The sequence below is a fragment of the Chaetura pelagica genome, unplaced genomic scaffold, assembly GCF_000747805.2.
Source record: "Chaetura pelagica isolate M959 unplaced genomic scaffold, ChaPel_1.0 scaffold386, whole genome shotgun sequence".
NCBI lineage: Eukaryota > Metazoa > Chordata > Aves > Apodiformes > Apodidae > Chaetura > Chaetura pelagica.
The window spans coordinates 1,899,086-1,921,140 of NW_009953703.1; the positions used below are offsets into that span (position 1 = coordinate 1,899,086).

At 38.9% G+C, this 22,055-nt stretch overlaps 1 protein-coding gene across 1 annotated transcript in view; it reads right to left on the minus strand.

Annotated features, from left to right (window-relative positions):
* THSD7B (thrombospondin, type I, domain containing 7B) overlaps nt 1-22,055 on the minus strand; it is a 266,212-nt gene that overhangs the window by 116,232 nt on the left and 127,925 nt on the right. Inside the window, exons 11-12 of the mRNA XM_010000390.1 lie at nt 18,021-18,153; nt 16,877-16,980 (exon numbers count right to left, since the gene is read on the minus strand). Of these exons, the coding sequence (XP_009998692.1) occupies nt 16,877-16,980; nt 18,021-18,153 (237 nt within the window). The remainder of the gene's footprint in view (nt 1-16,876; nt 16,981-18,020; nt 18,154-22,055) is intronic.

A 22,055-nucleotide genomic window follows, 5' to 3' on the forward strand; every position in this document is an offset into this window, starting at 1 on the left:
CAGCAGGAACCTCACCAGACTGTCATGGCCTCTCAAATATGACAGAGAGAGGCTTAGCAACTGCATCTGCCAGCTCAGGACCAGTGGATGGACCCTTTCAGGTCCCACAGACTTGTGCACCTTCAGGTTCTTTAGATGGTCATGAACCTGTTCTCCTACAATGGGGGGTATTTAGTTCTCCCAGTCCCTGATCTCACCTGCTGTGGCTCCCCCAGAAGCAAGTGGGTCTGCAATTCCCTTGGCAATGCAGAAGTACTAAGAAAGCCTTAATAATCTGCATTAGAAATTAACTTTAAAATTTAGGATACAGACTTTAGGAAGCACTTAATGATTTCTCACAGCAGGTCAAAAGTCAAATAAAGACTTTCATTCAAAAGTATGAAAAAAAATCACTATATTCTTTAACTGCATAATGAAAAATTACAATCAGAGCTTGAACTTACTGGAAAGAGGTTACAAAGACTAACTTTTGGCAACACTTAATAAAACAATTAAAAACTCATATATCCTAAAGATTTTGTTGATATATTAATAATATGACACACAAAAATATCAAACTAAAATTAGTTCACAAATTGAAATGGATTTCTGGGAAATTTCTCTCATGTCATTGTACATCAACTACAGCTTGTATAATCAAAGCCAAGATGTTCTCCAGCCTCCTTTAATTGAACAAGACCAAGTCACCTCAGTCTTCCACATTAAGATAGTCTCTTTCCTGACATTTGTTCTGAAAAAATCATAAATCGGGGGGGGGGAGGGGGGGAAGGTGGATTTATGACTTAAATACTGTCTTCTTCCCCAGCCCTCTCCAAGGAATGGACCCAACAGAAAACACAAGGTATTTCTGCTGTCTTTCTAAAAACTTGAAGATAATTCATGTGTTTATTTTACATAGACATCACACTTCTACCTAAATACATACACAACATCCATTCCTTGTAGGTTTTATATGTATATATATGGTGCAATTTACTGCCATTCCTGAACTACTATTTTTTTTCAATGCAAGGTTCAATCTATATAGATTTACTGAGAAACTTTCTCAGAGAAGTTTCACTAAAAGTTTTTAAAAGTCAATAAAACTTCTTAGCCTTTAGTTTCAATAAAACGCAAGAGAACACACTGCAGATCTAGATTACCATATCAGTACTTTTGATACACTCACATTTTCAAGGAGAAGACAGCCAATTCCCATATATAATTTTATTCTGAAGCTGTGACCTTGACTTTTACCAGAAGTTCAATTGCAGGGATATTTTTTCGAGGCAAGATGAAGGAAGAAAGGAGTTCTCACAGATAAGATAACAAACTGTCAAATACAGCTTATGAAATACTACTGTTTCAAATAGATGCTCTGATTTAATATGTGCTGACAGTCGATTCAAAAATTATGACTGGATCATAATACAGCACACTGACTACAAAGCTTGAATTACTTGTTTATCTCATAAATCATGAGGTGTGTGAACCAAAGACATCCCCACAGCCTTCCACATAGGAATCCAAAGCAGCAGTTCAAATAATAATGCCACAAAATTGTTTTTTTTCAAAAGGTGATGAAAAAAAGTATTTTAAAGTACTATTATACCAAGATTAGGAAAAAAAAAAAAGTAAATTGTTCTCCGGCTGATGAAAATAATAAAGGAACTCACAAAATAACTATTTTAAGTATTAACCCACTGTCCTAAGTACACATACTACTGTTAAAATACAGTGAAGCTTAAAAAAGTCCACCCCAAACCACAAAACTTTGTGAGTGATGAGAATTGTGTATGCATATAAACAACACACACAGCAAACATTTTTTTCTCTACTCAATCAATGCAGCAAGTTTTCTCTAATAAAACCAGTAAGCACACAAAAGTAAGTTGAGATTCATATGATGCTTTGCACTGATTGTTTTGTTCTACATTGTTCAATTTAACAGAAGCCCATTTCACATTGCTATATATAATTATTCCAGAAAAAAAGAAGTGTATGCTGGAGGTAGTACACAGGTTACGTTTACCTTAAAAGACACAAGACTGACAGTCCTGTCCCAGCAAAAGAATGAGCTTAGATCGTGAAGAAGTGAGGCAATGTTTAACTCCTTAATGTTTCAAATGCTTATCTACCTTTCTGCAATATATGTTTAAAATGAAATCTAATTTACTTTCCATTATGATTCTGGTGGGGTAACAACCCCAAACAAATACATTATATGTAATTATCTTCCAAAATCAATTTATCTTTTATTCATACGAAATCTGCTACACCTCCAAAAACACTGAAGAAAGCACCAACAGTGACCTGCTTCCAATATGAAGCTATTATTCTCAGAGTAACTGACACAAGGAAATCAAGAAATGGGACCTGATGTTTCTCCTCCACAAGAAAGCTGCCTAATGTACCTCATCCCAGAGCTGCTGGAGGTGGTGCTGATGCTGCACCCACACCCCTCTTCCCAGCCATGACAACAGCTGCTCCATCATCTTTACATTATAGCTCAGTTATGATGAATGAGTTTTCAGAATAACCCTATATTTACTCAATAAAGCTTTAAAAATAAGCCTCAAAAAATGTTTACACAGTTATCACATATATTTGAGTGAAACCCTGTTGTAGCCAATATTTAAAAGGTGAACTTACGTGACTGGACTGGTAACATAAAGGGGTACAGCTCTTCTGGGAGGACATGCAAAAGACAGTGGCATGTTTTATTTTACCTAAAAATTACACACCTTTTCAGTCTATAGAGAACAAATGACCTACTGAATGCTGACCTGGTGATTAAAAGTGAAAGGAACATGTTTGTTATGCTGGGAAAAGAACCTCAAATGAGGTGAACTCATGAGCAAGTAGGAGGACATCATCCACACCACTCCATCTAGTGCTACAGGAATGCAGAACGGCTCAGAAAGCGTAGCAAATTAATTGACTGCTTTGGTGAATTTGGTAAAAATTTGGTCTGTTGAGGTGGGGACAGAGTAAACTCTACTCGGCTAGAGCCGAAGCCATGAGGAGGAGCCAATGGATAACAACAGGGTAGGGCGCAGCTGAAAGAGAATGGCCACTAAACTACATAGGTGACAACAGCTGGGATGGGCAGGCAGACTAATACAATCATGTAAAATCATAGAATCATAAAATGGTTTGGGTTGTAATGGACCTCAAAGATCTCCTAGTTCTAACCCCCTGCATGAGCAAGGACACCTCCCACTAGATCAGGTTGCTCAGAGCCCCATCTAACCTGGCCTTGGAACACTTTCAGGGATGGGGCATCCACAGCTTTCCTGGGCAACCTGTTCCAGTGTCTCACCACTCTCACACTAAAGAATTTCTTCCTAATGTCTAACCTAAATCTCCCCTCTTCCAGTTTTAATCCATTTTAAAATCATTTGCATTAAAGCTAAGTAAGGTACCCTGGAAAGCTGGGCTGGTGAACAAGAGATATTGAAGGAAGTTGCAGTTCAGAAAGCAGATAAAACACCAAAGGGAAAGCTGTCCACTTGGGAATGGGCACAACCATGGCAGGGATAAGCTGGTATACGAGAGATCAGCTGAGCTCTTCACTGTCCTCCAACAACAAGTGGAAACTAGGTCAAGCTCCTGCAGATTAGCAGAACAAACATGCAAAAATCAAAATTAGCTACAGTCATTAAAGGTAACAAAGGATCTTTCTGGAGATGGGGAAAAAAAACAGACACTTTCCACTCTCCCACTCACCTCCCCCAAAAACACCTTTCACTATGCGGATCAGCACAATCCAGGAGTGTTAAAATTAGCAGTTAAAAAAAGGCAAGACCTAAGGCCTCTTGGTCTCCCTTCCAGGAAAAGAGTTGTCATGGATAAGCCAACTAGTTTGAAATTGTCTGTCCTAGAGAATCCTGGCTGTAGCAAACTTACAGAACCCAATCTTAATGTGCCAGTAACAAGCATCTTTGAGACTCCAGGGAGGAAGGGCAACTTATCAGCAATGACTTTGTCTAGCCTTATAACAGCCCTATATTTTTTATTTTTATTTTTTTTTATTTAATACAAGGGTTAAGGAAATACAGGCCCATCAGCTTATTTTTTATTTCCACAAAAATACTGGAAGAAATAATTATCCAGCAGATAACAACTACCACAGATTAAAAAAAAAAAACAACAACAAAAAAAACCACAAAAAAAGTCTCCCCACTACAGACTGATGGAATCTGAAAAAGAAAACAAAAACAGTAGCCTCATTTTAGAACAGCTTGTTTCTTTGAGGATAAAAAGCCTAAAAATGCACAGCACTGTGGATCCTAAATGAAATCCCAATTACTTTCTTAATAATTAAATTATATTGCTTCAAAAAGCACATGTCTTTAGTATTTCTATTCGTATATGAGCACTCTAACCATGAGTAACTGGGTATGCCAAGACTGGGTGGAGTTGACACAGAAACATCCAGTGTTCTTAGCACTAAAGAACAACTCTGAAACTGAATAGTGCCTTTTGCTTTATGATTTGCTCTGGGCCTAATTCACCACTGTTTTATTACTAACTTTTGTTATTTTATCTGAATACAATTTGATTTTATGAGATCTTAAATATTACCTTTATAAACATTTCATGGGATGTTGACTTTCTATCTGCAAATTGCTTATTTGCTTATTGTATCTGCTCATAGATGCCATTGCAATGGCTTATTTTTGCATTAACTTCTTTGTTGAGTCTAGTTTATCTCCTGAGCAAATCCTGGGATGGAATTTTTAATAAGAAAACTTTTAAGGAAAAAAAAAATATATATATAACCGTAACTGGTAAAGACATTTTCCCTTACAGCATTCTGTTTAAAGTATAATTCAATCAGGGAGTTTATGCCAGTCACCATGAGATTTCAAGAAAGTACTTTGTTTATAATTTAATCAATATGATTTTAGCAACCCAGGAATATTTTTAAGCAGTAGGAAAAATTCCCTACACCCCTGCTGCAACTTTACCCAAGTTTCAGACTTTTGCTCAGTAAATGCTTTCCAGACATTATTTCTTTTGCTTCCACTATTCTCACTGTGAAAACCTAGCACGAGTAAAAACCTGTGGCTGACCTCCATCTATGTAGCACATATCCACTGATTTTCAAGTAATGGAAGAAGATGGCTATGTTGGGAGGAAATACAACAGGATCACTGAGCTCCCCTGACCAACCTGCTTGACAGGTTAGTGCTAATTGTAGCTGTACTCCCATATCCATCACTACTGCTGCAAACCTGAAAGCTTACATTTCACAAAGCACACACTCCAATTTTACTGAATGAAAGCCAAAAAAATTGAGTGTATTTAACTTCTGGAAACACATCAGGTGATTATTTCACTCACAGTAAATATTTAATACTTGCAAAACCACAGCTCCAACTGCAAATTGAAAATATGTTTCAAGATTATTAAGTTTGCCCCTTGGAAACACCAGCTCTCAGGGTCAAATGAAATGTCATAATCCTTCTGAATTTCTTTCATGGTTACTTTCAATATTTACACCTTGTTGTGAAATTCGTCTCACTAGGAAAGACAGGCACCTTTCAAAATCTTCAGATAAGACAATTTAAGCAGAGACATACTTGCTCTGTTTGTCTTCAAAGCACTTAAAATTTGAAAGTTTCTGCTTTCATTCCAGATTTGCAGAGTATTTACATTTAAATAAGCTTGCAAAAAGGCAAGATATCTGATCTAAACCCAAAAATTAATAAAAGTAACCATCTCCCTATAAACGCTACAATTAATCATCATGATGAGCAGATAGAAAGCAATCCATCTCATCACACCATAGAGCTGATGTAGCTTTTCCTTTCATACACCACAGAAGTTAATTATTAAGACCAGATATGCTTAGATTACATGAAAATTTATACTCCATTAAACTAGTGACCAAAGAGTTCTATTTCTTTTAAAGAACAAATGTATTTCCTGTTAGTTTGGAGGTTTGCTAACATGCAACTTCACCAGCAACACAGCCCACACACAACCCATCCATCTTGCAGGCAGGAGCTTTTATGCGCTCCACTAACTGAGCCTTTCAAAGAGCTACTGGAAAAGCACTTGCTGGTCAAAGGAAATTTTCACAAGAGTGATACATCTGATTGGCCCCACCAGTTCTCCAGTGTGCCCCAAATGACAACTGCCATGACCACACCACATGCTTCAAGGAGGTAAAATGCAACAGAGGAACTAAATCCCTCAAACTCTCCTAAGAGTTCATGTCTGCACAAAGCTGCTCGGTTCTGCAGACCAATTTCCTCTTGATTTTCTCAAATGTCATCATCAGGCACCTATCGCTAGGATGCCCTACCCAAAGCATAAGGAATACAAGAAGACAGCAGCAAAGGCTCATGGGCAGCAAGGGCAGAGGAGTGGGAGCCCACTCATCCCTGTGGCAGTGTGGTGGTTGGAAGTGCTGTCCTCTCAAGCCGCACATGCCCTGAGGACACGCTGATCTGCTTCACCCCTCATCAAACACACCCTGAAGTAGATGGCCTTTGACAAGCCCATTACCTTTCAGTTATCAGCTTGATCCCCTCAAACTACATACCTCTAGTTCAGGCGTTTCCTTTGCCACCACAAAAGCCAGGACAAACACAAAGATACAGAAGGTTAATAACCAAAAGACAGTACAGAAGAGAGAACATGGAGAAACTTCAATCAACTTGGAGCACATATCCAAGAAAAAAATACATGATGCAGGACTGAAATTTCAGTGAGCTGTCAAGATGGAACAATAGTACTGATGTTAGAACTGACCAAAAAAAGTAGTAAGAAGTCACATTTGCTGCAAGGCTTCATATCCAAGATCCAAATTTGACATTACAAAATACCCTACTTGAGGAAAACTCTGTCAAATATCAGAATATATTATTCCAAACTTCCCTTATTTCACAAAGCCAGTATCAGCAATCCTTTGATAAATGGTGCACGTACCAGGCAAAACCAGCGGCTGCCAGGAAAAAAATTGACTTTAGAAAAATCTTTGTTAGAAGGTGACAGTTTTTTCATTACTATCTATTGCCATCAAAGTATAGAGATGGCTTTTTTCTTGTGTAGTAATTTTATTCCAGTGGAATTCCACTTTTTTTGATGAAGTTTTTCTTGATTTATTATAATATAAAGAAGATGGAATCTTCTCCTGACTCTTTGAGAAACAAATCAATGACAATACTGTTAGCAAAAGTGGAGAAGGGATGTTCCCAACAGGAAAAATGCTTGGAAGTATTAATGCTGCAATCACCAGACTGGTTTTGAAAGCACTAAATACACTGCTCAGTATTTTTAAAGTTTTTGAACATATTTAGAAAGGGTGTTAAAAGAAAAGAGCACCACTGGATGCATAAAGCAAATGTAGTATCGGCCACTTCACAGTCAGCTGACATGCTCTTGTAAATGCAAGCACTTTCTAAGTATTCCCATCACTTCCAGTTACTCCACTGACACTACAGTGCCCCTGTTTGAAAGAAAGATGCTGGGAATTTTGAAATATAGTTTCAGCCAAAGTTATTCATTTATTCTGAAATTGAAAACTCACGTCTAAAACATAAAGACATAAAGCTACTGGAGTGATATAAATATACAAATTCATATTCAATCAACATGACATTCAGGATTGTTTTTGCACTTTTGTAACATGTCACATTCAACAAATCTTGTGCCTGAAGGTTAATACTAAGCCAGACCGATGAGTTCTCCTATTTAGGAGGCTAATATTCATGTTCAATATTAGTGCTTAACTATTCCATAAAACCTGACTCAATAATTTCCAACAAGAAGTGCTTTCTAACTAACGCAGAATAAGGGAAAATGCAAACTACCACTTTTACCAAGCTCATCTGAAGGAAATTCCCCAGGCAGTCCTAGCCTTGGCTCTCTGACAACGAACAATATCTGCTATAAATCAAATTCTGCATTCCTTTCACCAGCTCCCGTCTTCCTTTCACCAACAGTTGGTTTGTCAGTTTGGAGGGTTCTTTGGGGGGAGCGTAGTGTCCAAATAACTGAGTCCTTTAATATTTCACTAATTTAGGCAGGATCAGCATTTCAACCCAAAACAATTCCTTTCTTCACCTAAGTAAAATAAATATCAAACTAAGCTCCTTTGGTTCTTTCATACTAAAAGAATAAATGAGCAGTCTTCATCCTTCCACCTAATGACACCAGAATATCTCACAATTTCATATTCCACTTGACTGAGACCATTATAAACAAGGAAGAGGTTATTCTGGTAAAGATTCAGAGAATAACATCTCAAGTATTTCCTCAACTAACAGTAGAAAAACTTTTTAATAAACTTGCTTATTTTTGGTCATGCTTCAGGGTTTCCCAGAAGAAAAGTTCTCCTTAAGGCCATTTTCTAGAACCTGGACCATATCCTGCTCAGCTCAGATGAATTTTTAACAATTTTCTTATGAACCACAGTGGCTTTGGTGTGAATTATCTTTGGATTTGTAAACAGCACGACGGTGACAAGGAGGAAATGAAAATTTTATAAAAGCAAAAGTAGATCTAAATCAGTACTGAATGAAACTATCTGCAACATGGAGGGGCGAACAAGAAGAGCATAAAAGTGTTATATAAAACAGCAAACAAAAAAGGAGACCAATGGGACTCAAATGTCTTAAGAACAAAGGATGACTCAATTAGATTGAAAATCAAGAAACTAAAATAGTTTCCTCACTGCAGGGTTAACCAATTGAACTGAGGTAAGAAAAACACAGGAGGAGCCAAGAGATTTGGAAGAACATGAAAAAGGAAGGTATTTTCATAGCTAGTTACAGTGAAAGTTATATGAGCTTATATAAAATATTAAGGATTATAAACCCTCATGTTTCAGGTTCTAAGTCAACATAACACAGTTTTAGGATTAAATGGCTCCTGTATTTCTATTAGGAGCACATGAAGGTGTGTGATCAGACCTACTCACAACCCACCACGGCCACAGAAAAGATTTCAGTTATAGTTCATAACATCCTCTCCACAAACCACGACCACCCAGGCTTACTGATTTCTATGAAAAGTCCGAATCAACTGCTCATTACCAGGATTTTGAATCATTGGAAGCTGGTGTAAAAAACAACTTGTAATAGGAAGGGCCCGATTCCAGTTTGAGGGAGAGATGGCTCTTCATTATATCTTTCATCTAAGTCTCCGCACATTTTGGTTCTTCTTGGACCTCTTTCATCTACTATACTCTGTTTAATGACAACCCATCATTTAAAAAAGGCCCCCAAAAATTACTTTCACCAACGATAACTGCTTAGATCACAGAGACTACACATTAGATGAAAGAAATCTTAGGAGGACCAAAGAGAGCTGAACTTAATCAGAGGGATGAAAGACAAAATGAAAATCTATCTACCCTCACATTTAAAAAGGACTTTCCTTCAGATAAGATGATCTTGACTCCCTCTCTGTACCTGTTAAATATGGTGTGAGTACTGTCAGATCATTTGGGACTTTTATGACTGAGATGCTCTAGCAATTCCTGTAAATTGTACACATTTGGATGGTGCTGCCTTTGAGGTGATCAGGCCATTTCCTATTGATCTAAAACCTTTTCCCCCTTCTTCCCTCCTTCCACCTAATAAAGGCAGAAATACACAGCCTGTAAAGCTTTGATGTTCCTCTGCTATACTTCTCATTATTTTGATCTTTTAACAATCCTTCTATTGGTACATGCTTGTAATCTACATTTTCAGTGTTTTTGCCTTCCGGCTTCAAAAGACACTACTTGAGCAAGCAAATTCCCCCCCACCCCACTCCAGAAAACAAATGCTGTGTGTGGTACTAAGATGCTGGTATTGGTTTTGCTTATCAGATAGGAACAGTATACAGTTAAGCTAGAAAGCCTGCTTATTTCCTTGTACAGAGTGAAACATACTGTCCTGTTTTTGAAGGAAATCTTATGTAATTTATCTGATGCAGACTTCATCATCTTTGTTTTATGGAGATTGGACAGATTACTCAGTTGCTTTTGGATAAAATGTGGCACTGCAGACTGCTGTCAGGACAAATTCTCTAAGAGTCTCCTTGATTTTTATGTTGTTGGTATAAGGCTGCAGTGACAGAAATTAGTTGGAGCCCTTCTTGCTATTAGTTGGCGTCTAAAAAATAATGTCATGACAACTCTCCTACCATCTATGAAATACTCTTACAGTGGCTATACCTGGGGTGGAAGCTGGGCCAGACTCAGACTGAAATATTGTAGCACTGTTCTAAGCATCTTGCGATGCCCGCTGACATTGCCCATGAAAAAAGGAGGGTAGTCCACCATCACTCTTCTGTGAACAACCTGTCACTGGAAAATCAGGATCAATCTTTCTTCCCCTTGTCCTATCAACGCAAGGAAAGAAAAATGGGTCTACAGGAACACATTACCTGGAGATGAGTGGGACATAATACAATATGAGGGCAAATTTCCATTCCCCAAACCAGCACCCAGCTGCAGACTCCAGCACAATCATGCAAGTATTTATGTAGATGACTCTGCTGTGCACTGAGGTTTTAAGAAACTGGCCCAGGATTATTCCTCCTCAAGCAGGTGATTTTATTTGTCATAAATTAAACTGCAGGAATGTCAAAGGCAGCCACAAAATGCTCAAAGAGATTGATCTCGCGTAGCCTCATCTGTCCCTTCCCCTCTCTTCCTGCTCCCAGTCAATTCTGACGTTCCAAAACTGAATTAAACCCCGCTGAAAATCTGTCTGGGAAATGGTATCTTCCCAATTCAACTGGTGCATGAAAGGCTAAGAATGCATACGTAACATCAGCATTGTATTTTTGTCTCCTTTTCCTTAATTCTTCTTTATTTTCCCCATTGTGAAACACTGTGACACAATTTGCACAAAGCTAATCTACTGTCAAATCCACAATTAAAACCAGACTTTGGGAAATAATGTAAAGACCAAATCTTATAGGTAAACTGATAGAAATCAGACACAAACAATCCAGACTCGTGGAATAAACAAACCATCCATACTGCAGTGATAAATCCCTCTAACTCCTGCACACAGAAACACCCAGTTCACCAAGAAAGAAGGTTAGTTTTAAATGTAAAATCAAGGGTAAAGTTTAATTAAGTTAATTCATTCACTGATACTCACCAAAGCTTAGACTCCTAAATATCTGATTTCTTTTTGTTAATGAAATGTGGGTATTTTGAAAAGTAAGCTACTCGTATCTTCTGAATCTATTGGCAAACCAGGAACTGGAATTACTCGAGAGAAAGTTCAGATGTTTTCAATTGACCTTAGTTGTTTTTCATTATTTACACAGGCAGAAAGTGTTATTAAACAATAATTAAAGGGAGCATTACCTGTTCAAAATACTCTGTTTTAGGAATCAGAAGAATACGCTTCAGGAACTTGGAGACGAGAAGGAAAACTTAAGAGTTTTTTTTATGACAGTATAATGCTACTCACCCATAGTCCATAACTCTTCATTCCAGATTTACCTTCACAGCACCACTGCCCATCTTTCTACATAGTGCCACTCTACTTTTTTTTTTCCTTTAATGAAAATTTCACTTTTATGATTTCAGAGCATGCTCAATTTATCCAACTTGTATTTTTGGCCCGCCCTTCAAAGTATTCACAATTTGCAAACACCCAGAATGTGTTACAGACACATTACACACACTGGTAGGGAAAATACCGAAGACAGTTAAGCATACACGTGCATTTGCATTATCAGCGACCAGAAAATAACAATACAGATAGCACGTGCTTCATGAATTTGCAATACAATATAGAGCAGCTACAGGTAAAGTGTCAGCAAAGCCCTGGGCAGTCATGGCTGACAACAGATTGAGTCTCTCAATCCTGGAAGGGTCACCCCGCAACCTCAATCCCTATCCTAGAGATTTTGCCTCACCAACTTTCCTTTCAAATGTATCGCACACAGGAGCTGAGTCCTGTCCTGGTAATTATTTTTCCCTTGATTATTTGCTACAAGTGCCACCAGATGCCAAGCAGATGCCTTCCAGACAGTGACACCAACTAAGACTACTCAGGTTCAGCTTGCTGTACTCCCATTTATGTGCCTGACAGCACTCATTACCCTGCACTAGCATCATCGGAAAAAACACTGACAAACCTAATGAACCCCCAGCATTGCTCAGAATAAGGCTCAAGGTGCCAGTGTCCTACCAGGCAAAATTAATATTGGAGATAGCTTCTGATGACAGGTAAGCTGCTATCAGCTGGACAGATTTATACACAGGGCTGCACCACAAAGCACTGCTCATAAAATACCACCAACTGAAGCAGTCTGTGCCTTTGCCACATTTTCATTGTAAACTTCAGGCTATCACATTTCCTCTAGCTTATAAACTATAACAGGATTGTTATATGTACTTCCTGAAATTGCTAGTTCTGTGCAAAAGCATTCTGCAACTCAAATTACAACAAATGCATCTCTTAATTTAGCTAATCAGCAGCTACATTAACTACCAACAAAAAAGGGAATAAGAACTGTTGGGTGACTATCTTATGAACAAAAAAAAGTAACGCTGATGCTTTTTCAATGGCTCATCTCATTATAAATAGGTTACCAGAAAATAATTTCAGCAGAAACAGTAATGTATATGGCCATTATTGTGTTACAGATTGGTAATACATGAGATAAGGCAGCTAAAAGACACATATTTGAAATATTTTTGCTTATGCAATGCTACCAGGCAATAACAAAATTCATTCTTTCATCTTGCTTAATATGGAACACATTAACAGTCACTAATTTATTACAAATTTGTAATCACAGTTCTGCCTGTATTTTACGTAGGATTTTACTGGAACTATTATTGCATTTAGACACACTTAGATAGCAGATTGTTACAATTTTTGTTCTCATAATGATAAGGTTTTGATCTGCATCTCGGTCTTAAAACCAGACTTGTCTGCAATATCCCTATAGCTATCAGGAAGCTCCAGAGCAAGAGCCAGAAACCTGCAGTGAAGGAGACAGGAATCTTAAATTGTCTGAGTCAGGTGCTGCCTGCATTCTACTTTTTCACTGTCAATTCATGTATCAGCTTTTCAACTGAAACGGATTATATTTAACACAAACCACCTTAGCAAAGACCATTGGTGTGAATTTACAATCTGGTTAGAAATACACCATATCTGGTCTGACAGTAGAGCCTAACAAAAAATATATTCCCCTGTGCTGCCCAGTGAGGCTTTCCAGTATGGATCCACTCCATGACTTCAGGTGAGCCAGGGAGACAGCACTTCTCCAAAGCAGAGGAATAGTTTCCCATTATTGCACTGGTAGGTTTGTTGTTGTTTTCCTGTATATAAACCAATACATTCTTCTCTAAGAATATTTTCTGCTCTGTGTCACAGCATTTCTCGTATTCTTGCGATGGGGAGTTACAGCTCTCAGACAGACTCACTGTCTTGTTAATGGGGGGGAGATATGGTCAAATTGTCCAAATGAATCACACAGTTAAGAACCAGCAGGAGCAGAAGAAATAAGACATGACATGTTCCACTGCTGCAGCTTCTCCTTGCTTTTGGAAAGTAACTACTTCTTGTATTACCGTGTTGACAATGTACTTCCAAGACTAGTTTTTAAAGCAGAGTCTCATTACATCAGTCTGGTCTTTAATACATGTCTATTTACTTTATCAATGGCTTTTGAAGCAGCCTTCAAAAGACACTCTCTTAAAATAGACTTTCCATCCACTAACTAAATCTTAACAATCCCTTGTAATGAGCAATACATTTTTTCCCCAAAAATTGAAATGTTTGAGGTGGCTGCTCATGTCAGCACTGAAGGGAGCGGTCATTTCTGAAGGATCCTCCATCACAAACATCTGAGAACAGTAAAGTCACTGAAGGGCATCCAAAGGAGCAGCTATTTTCTCACAGTCTTGACACCTTCTAGTAAATTAGTCACTTGTCGAGCAGAATGACAGCTATATAGCAACAGAAGAGCTTGTAAAGCTCTTCATTTAGTTAGAAATGTTGTCTGCATCACTGTCAAGCAGCAGTAACATCCCCACCCTGTTTTACTTGAGTGCTCTATATCGGGGCTTTTTGCAAATCATGCCTTAATGAAGTCTGAAAAACAACTGTACTTCTTAGTCCTAAATACTACTTTTCTCTTACTGCAGGATTGTTTTCTGAACAAGTTCATCCATTGAAGCTGATACCTAAAAAGAAAGGCTGCTGGAATTAGTGTAATATAATTCCAAGATAAAGTCATGAAAACTGCAGCTTCAGATGGCTGTCATCTCCTCTGCTATTCTGCTTATTATTCACAGACAAATTCTGGTATCTTCTCCATGTTACATAGTACATTTACATGCAATTTCAGTGAAAACACTCAGAGAACAAGGCCTGTAAGCATCTGCGTCAGAATCTAGCCTAGAGAAAGAATGGAGCCTGAAAGTCAATTCAGACTTAATTTTTTTCCCTCAGCACAGTCATCATCCTAAATAGGTACACATAAACATACACTTTCTTTCTTTACAAATAATTTATATGATTTCACTGTCCCTATATAATTTGCTAGATACAACAGTCATTGAAAACAAAAATGCTCTTATTTACGAGACAGACAGGATCTGGGCAGCAAAAGAAAAAAAATTCTTAAAACAGATGCTCTAAGGAACAGCAAGACTGATTATCTTCTGTGGTTAAAGAGGTAATTGCTGTTACATGGCAAAAAAAAGAAATTGGGCAAATTCATATAAATACTCTTCAGAGAATAAGCACTTACTGGCTAAAGATGCTGACACATTATGCAAGCCAATTACTGTGTGGAGTGGTGGTGACACCTTGAATGCAAACTCATTTGGAGGGTGCCTGAATATTGCAGAAAAGCATCTATTTATAATACCTGGCGTTCTTCCACCGATGGCAGAGATTCTCCTGGGAAGTCCCACAGACTCACAGAATTTTACAATATAATTTAGAACAGAAGGGACCTCTGAAGATCCAATGCCTGCTCTCACCAGGACTTAACTCGAAGTTAGAATAGGCTGCTCAAGACCTTATTCAGTTTAGTTTTCAGTATTTCCAAGGAATTTACAGTCTCTCTGGGCAGCCTGGGAATTTCCCTCACTACACCCTATGGCTGTTACCTTCTGGTATTTCCCTGTGCACCTCTGGGAACAGTGTGGCTCTATCTTCTCTGTGAGCCCCACTCCTATTAGACACTTCTCCAGGCTGAACAAATCCAAATTACCAGCCTCACCTCATGCATTTCAAAAATATCTCCAAACATCTCCTTCATAGTCAAGAATGAGTGGATCAGAAGCTCTCCAGCATCAACATCTATAAACTGAAAAGACCCTGCAAGGCATGTAAGCAAATGCCACCCCTGGCTGAATGGCTACTCCCTGACAATATGGTGAGACAGCACCTCCTCACACATGCTAGCTGCTCTTGAAGAGTTCATGTAGCATCAAGTATTAACAGCAGTTTTATGACAGTTTCCCTTACTAAACACTTGCATGGATAAAATACAGAATCACTGAAAATCTAACAGCTTGTTTATCAGCAGCAATATGGTCAGTTAGCAGCTTTGCTTCAGCTGCTTTCCCCATAGAGATCGCTCCTCTTTGTAGGAAACATCTTGAAAAACTTCTTCCATGGGTTCCATCTGAGAACTTGTTTTCCTGAAACCCCACCCATCTGCAATAACACCTAGCAGATGGGTTCCATCACACCATGTAATTATAAAAAACAAAGGTGGTGCAAAAACCACAGTTAATTACAAAAAGTGAACATGGCACTGAAACCAATTTTGCTTAAACCCACCAGGTTATGAGATTCCTTTTCCATTATAACCACGCACACAGCACAAAGCCTATGCAGCTGTTGGAGGACTCTCCACGCAGCAAAAATAAGCATGATACTCTTCTATTATACTTCAAATTCTATCAGAGTAAGATTAATACAAAGTTCATGCACCTGCTGGAGCATAAAGATTACCTTCTCTTCATATGGAGATGGAGGAATACATTTTAGGACATCACAATTTAAAGAGTTCTCTTTTAAAAACCTGTGTAAAGGTTTTGTGGCCAAAACCTTGTTCAAGATATTTACTCTTCGAGCTTTAATTTAAAACACATTTCTTCTTTCAGATACAGCCCACATACTGTCAGGGCTTTTCTTTCTTTTCCTTTGTTTCCAGATTATGTAAGAAATTCACTTCATCTTTAAAGAACAGTTTCTACCCTGGCAAAGGAGTAAATTATTATGTCAACTTTCTTCAGTTAGCATACCTGTATAGTAATTCTTTTTCTCAATAAAAATAACCTTTTCTTAAAGGTTTCATTAGATTTCACAGGATACTGAAAAGAGCCAGATCTCCAGTCCTCTGCAGGAGCCACCAGCCTCTAATCACACACTCTGAACAGTGAAATTCTTCTCTATGCTTTTGTTCACACAGTGGGATCACTGTATTTTCCAAGTGCTTAATCATGCCAAGGGCAGGAGCCTAAAGCCTTTACCCACACCAAACACTCTAATAGTCTAAATGAAAATTAGGCCTCAGGCAAATTATTAGTAAGATTTAAAATCACTAGGAAATTATCTGTTCTATTTTCAGCACCAATAATGGATTGCTTCATAGATTCCTACAGACAGATCTTTTTTTATAGCCCATATGCTTAATCTTTAGGCAGAAGAGCAGGTTACTGTAAAGATACTTGAACACAAAGTATAAATCTCCTCCATACTCCAAGCACACTCTCATCTTGTTATTTTAACATCCAACACAGTAGCCAAACTTTACAATGGGTCCACCTCCTAAAACACTGTAAGTGCTTGAGTCACTTAGTTTCCAAATTATCTAGTGCAGAAGAGTAAAAACCCTACTTAAATCTCACATACCAATACCTTAAATATTTGGAAGCAGCATGAAGAAAGCTTACCCCTTGACTGCAAACCATGTCCACACGCCTCACTGTGCCCTGGCAATGCCTGTCTCACCAAATCTGGCACGAGCACACAGTGACTCCAGCGGTGGGTCTTCCACCTGTGAGAGGAAACGCAGGTGAACAATTCAGTTGTTAAAACTGGAGAACAGTCAATACCTCAAATACAGGCAAGAACTTCAGTTATAGATGATGACATACCATGGAGACTTCAAGAAGAGTGAAAAAGCTGAAATTACTCCTGAAATAAGCCTTGTGAACTGAAACTCAGATGCAAGGTTCACCTTCTAGAAATCCGTATCATCTTCCAACTATGTTTTCCTTCCTCATTTTTTTCAAAGCATGGTTCACATTAAACACACAGGGAACATCTCCAGTGGGCTTTGAAATCAGGCTCTCCCTTCCTGTAAGCCCTACAATTGATGCCATACCCAACCTGGTTTCTGTGCTGGGATGTGTGTCAGTCATGGACATGAGACAGCAGCTCTCCCCAGTCCCACACAGCAGGGAGCCAAGCAGAGCTGAGGGGTGCCACTCCTGCATTGGCACCATCTTCAGCTCCCCACTCTGCCCTGAAACCGTGACCTACAAGGTGTGTGGGATGACGATTTATCTGCAAAGACAGAATGCTTTGCTGTTTACTAATCTTGTATAACAGATGGGTCATGGAATTTTCATGGAGAGTGGTGAGCATTGTACTATTTGTCTGACCAGAATTTTTGGTGTGTATTACTCACTGGAGTGAGAGCATCAGGGGAAAAGCCAAGAGTTTCTGCAACAAGCTTACAATTATGATTAAAGCAGCCAAGTGCTTGAGGTTCCAAACAGCTTACACTGATTTTAGATACATTGGGGGGGGAGTTCCCAGTAATATCTTCCTTAAACACACTGACCTCTGAGGCCACCATTTCTAGGAGCTGTGTCTGTTGGCACTTGTTCTGATGACGCCAGATCCATTGAAATCTCTAACTTAAACTCTACTTTTAACACATTCAGTGAGGTACATTATTTGTTTGCAAATGCATTTTTCCAGTTTTATATTGTTTTCTGTTGAAAAGTGTGCGAGGCAATCACACAAGAGTCATTTCAAAGAAGTGGACACCCACTAGCAAGAGACTGATTCCAAGCTAACACTTCTTACCGATACACTGGACAGATGGGAGTATCTTCACATTCTCTTTCCTCATACAAGGTATCTGGGCATGCCTGTCCCCCATTGGCAGCCTCCTGAATGATAATCCTGTACCGGGACTGCTTCACTGCACTGGCATTGCCTGTAAAATAGAGGAAAAAAAACTGCCTTCCAGACACAGCTGGCACCTCAAGTCAGTGACCTACCTGTTTTGGTTAAAAACATGCTTTTTATTTCATTTCTATTTTGAAATGGTGAGCCCTGTACCACTAGCTAAAGAAAGGAAGGAATATTACATTGGATCAAAAGCTACCATGACTTGCTTTATATTTACCAGTAGTTCAGCAGAACAGCACCTGGCAGGAAGATAAATCAATAGCCTAAGAGACGCATCAAAAAATGTCTGTTCAACTGAACATCAAATCAGACAAGAAAATAAGCATGAGCAACTACTTTAACACCTGAACAGGAGAAAAGAATAAAGAACAACAAAAATCAAACGGTCAGATTTTGTTTCTGAAAACACATTCTGGTGGTCTCAGGCTGCTGCTAGTAACCCATGTTTATGGGTCTAGAAATTGCAGATGATAACTTCCTGATAGGAAAATCACTGAAACCAACAGAGGCTAACTCTCTGCTTGACCTGAGTCGATGCAAGATCAATCCACCTGGAAACTCAGTTCACAAACCCTACAGCCCAGAATGCAGCATGAAAGCAAGGCTAAGGTTTACCTTTATACCTCTGCAGCTAAAACAACCAGAATCCTTGGCTGCATAAAGTACTGTGAGCTGGCTTAACTGCTGGGAAGGGCATTAGTACTTCTTCAGACGCTGTAGTCAAACTTCAAAAACAGATGCTAGTGAAAAGGGATCTCAACAGAACTCCATATTCCAGGACCATGAAGGCATCTTTTAATAGTGGACTTCATCAGATTTGTCCAAGACAGCATAACTGTGTGCATATTAGCTCACTTACATGTGTTACTTTTTCAGCTGAAGCTAAGGCCAAAGCTGCAGCAGCAAGATCACAGTGCATTAGAGTAGAAGGAAAACTTCAGAATAGCCACAGCATGAACACAAATTACAAGTACAGACCTAGTAAAAATGACTGGCACTAAAAATACCAAGCTCTAAAAGCCTTCACTCCAACACACGCTATCAAGAGACCACCACAAAGGGATGCAGGACCAGGCAGGAGGTTGCTTCACCCAGCCCTGAGGCAGGATCAGTGCACCCAGGGCAATCCTCTTCCTGCTTCTTCAACAGCCACTCTGAAGCAGCTCTGCAGCTCCATACACTCTCCCTTCAGATGCCTGATTCAGCACTTTTGAAGTCTCACAGAAATACTTAAAGAATCTAACCCAAATAATTGCTCTTTTAAATCAGGCTAAAACTTATTCATCTCTGTCCACCTAGAAATAAAAATTATTCTACCTTGTCATCTGACACCCAGCATGTATGAAATGGTAAGGGCTTGTATCCACTCTTCCCCTCTCTAAACAAAGCAAACCCAGTTCTTCTTAGGTCCTTATTTAATCATCTCTCATTACTCGCTTTCTCACAACACAGTGCCCACAGAATCCCACCTGCAGCCTCACCAGTGCACAGTAACACCCTTGGTGTTTTACATACAAAATGCTCATGAGTTTGACAAACCCAGTATGAATTTTAGCATTTTAAATTGTTGACTTTCATTCACTTTGTCATCTATTGTATCTCCCAAAGCACCTGGAGATGGTGAACATCTTCAGTTCCCATGCCATCTTTGTGCAATCATTTTTTCTTCCCATTTTGAGAAATTCATCAATAATTTCAGTATCATTTAATATATTCTCAATTGTGTTTGCTACCTCTTTCAGCTCTGCACCATCCACCAATGTTATTACTCAAGCACACTAGCTGTTCAGACAAGTATCACACAGAACTGGGACAAGAAGAGTTTTCTGTAGGACTCCAGTTTGATCACAAATAGTGAACATATAGCAGCCAACTGACAGGAGAAACTTTGCTGAGAAGGACACAAGAGTCCTGATGGACAAGCTGATCATAAGGCAGCAAAGTGCCTGTGCAGCAAAGAAAGGCCACAGCATCCTGGGCTGCACTAAGAAGAGCATCACCAGCAGGTCAAGGCAGGTGACCCTTTCCCTCTACTCAGTGCTGCTGAGACAAGTCCAGTTCTGGGCTTCCTGTAGAAGGACATGGCCATACTGGAGTGAGTCCAGTGAACAGCCACAAAGACTGGGGGACTGGAGCATCTGTCACACAAGAAGAGGCCAGGAAGCTGGGACTCCAGCCTGGAGAGAAGGCCCCAGGAAATCTTATCAATGTGTATCAATACCTGATAACAGGCAGTTAAGGAGATGGAGCCAGACTTTTTTCACACTGATATCAAGTATGAGTTTTTTCAAGTAGCTGAGTATTTAATTCAAGTCGCTGTTTCTCAGCTTCCTGATAAAAATTTCATGTGTCAAAAATCTATCACTTCCCTTAATTAGAGCATCTATGCTGTCAAAAGAGGAGATTAAATTAACTGGGCACAATTTGTTCTCAATAAATCCATACTGGTCAGTTTATCAGAATCTGATTCTTGAAAAGCTTGTATCTCGAGTAATAACTTGTTCTTGTGTTTTCAATACAGAAAAGTTAGGATGAGTAATCTACAATTTCCTTTACTTTTTTTGGAGGGGGAGGGAGGTGGGGCAGAAGGGAGAGGGTTGGTTCATAGGTTCAGTTTCTCTTGGTAGGACTTGGTTTTCGTTACTTCCTTAGGACTGAGCAATTTCTCACCCAGAAGATATACACTAGATGCTCTTTATTACTTCCTTCTGTATTCACACAGGACTGCTGACATGGGAACATCTAATTTATTGAAATACTTATTCTTTAGCTCATTCCTCTCCTGGCTGCAGACAGGAAACAACAACAACAGCAATTGCACATTCCCCATGTTGTGTTTTCCCCATTTGTCAGTAAATAATTGAGAGATATTTCACTCAGCTTCCCCTTACTTCTAAACCATTTACGTAATTCTTGTTATCTAACATCCTCCTGTAGCTTCATTTACACTCTTGATTTCTATACTGTATTTTTAAGTTCACCTTGAGTTACATGCTTGTTTCTAAATTTTGTGAAACAATTTGAGAATCAGAAAAGAAACACGGTTCTACATTACTCTGATATCAAGAAAAACTAAAACCAGTGCTACACAAGCTGTGTTTGATGTTTTCAAGCTTCAGCACGCAAGTTCATGCAACATGCAAGCTGTATACAGAGCTACACACACCTTTTTCCCCATGCTACTGGTTTTCTATTATAATAATATTGGTATAGAAAATGGAGTCCATTTGTTCTTCAGCCCTTCACTAAGTCTTCCTTGGTAGCTTCCGCTCCCACCTGCATACAACATGTTCCCAAGAGCTGAAGCTACCAGTTCTCTGAGTTTGTTGAAATCTTTTTTTTTTTAAAATGTCTTGCTGATATTGTCATCCTTCACTTCTCCTAAGAATCATGAACTCTATAACATTCTGATGATTTTCATTCAAATTATCTACCACCATTAGAATCTTAGCCATTTCCTTCCTATTAATCAGTACCAAATCTAAATGAGCTTCCCACGGTAATTTTCTCCACCTCAAGAAACTAAATTATCCTCAACATTTATTGCACATTACTCAAACCCCATTTTCAAAATTGAATTTCCTGGTTGGCTTTTCTACAGCATTCCTTACAAGTGTTAATGAACATAATTTTTATATCTCAGTTAAAATTGCTATAGCCTGATTTTCCAGAGTATTAGCATTATGTAGGGCTGTCCTTTTAAAGCCAAACTTCAGCTGATTTTAAGCATGCCTATGACTGCTTGCCCTCCTGAAAACATCAAGCCTCAGGATCTCAGGAGAATCTTAGCTTCGTCCATGACTGGAACTCAAGATAATGCTGTTCAAGAACTTCAGAGGTGCCTCACCTCTGCTTTCACTCCAAGAACTTCAGAGGTGCCTCACCTCTGCTTTCACTCCCTGTTCCACCAGCCTCATTTCCTTTCCC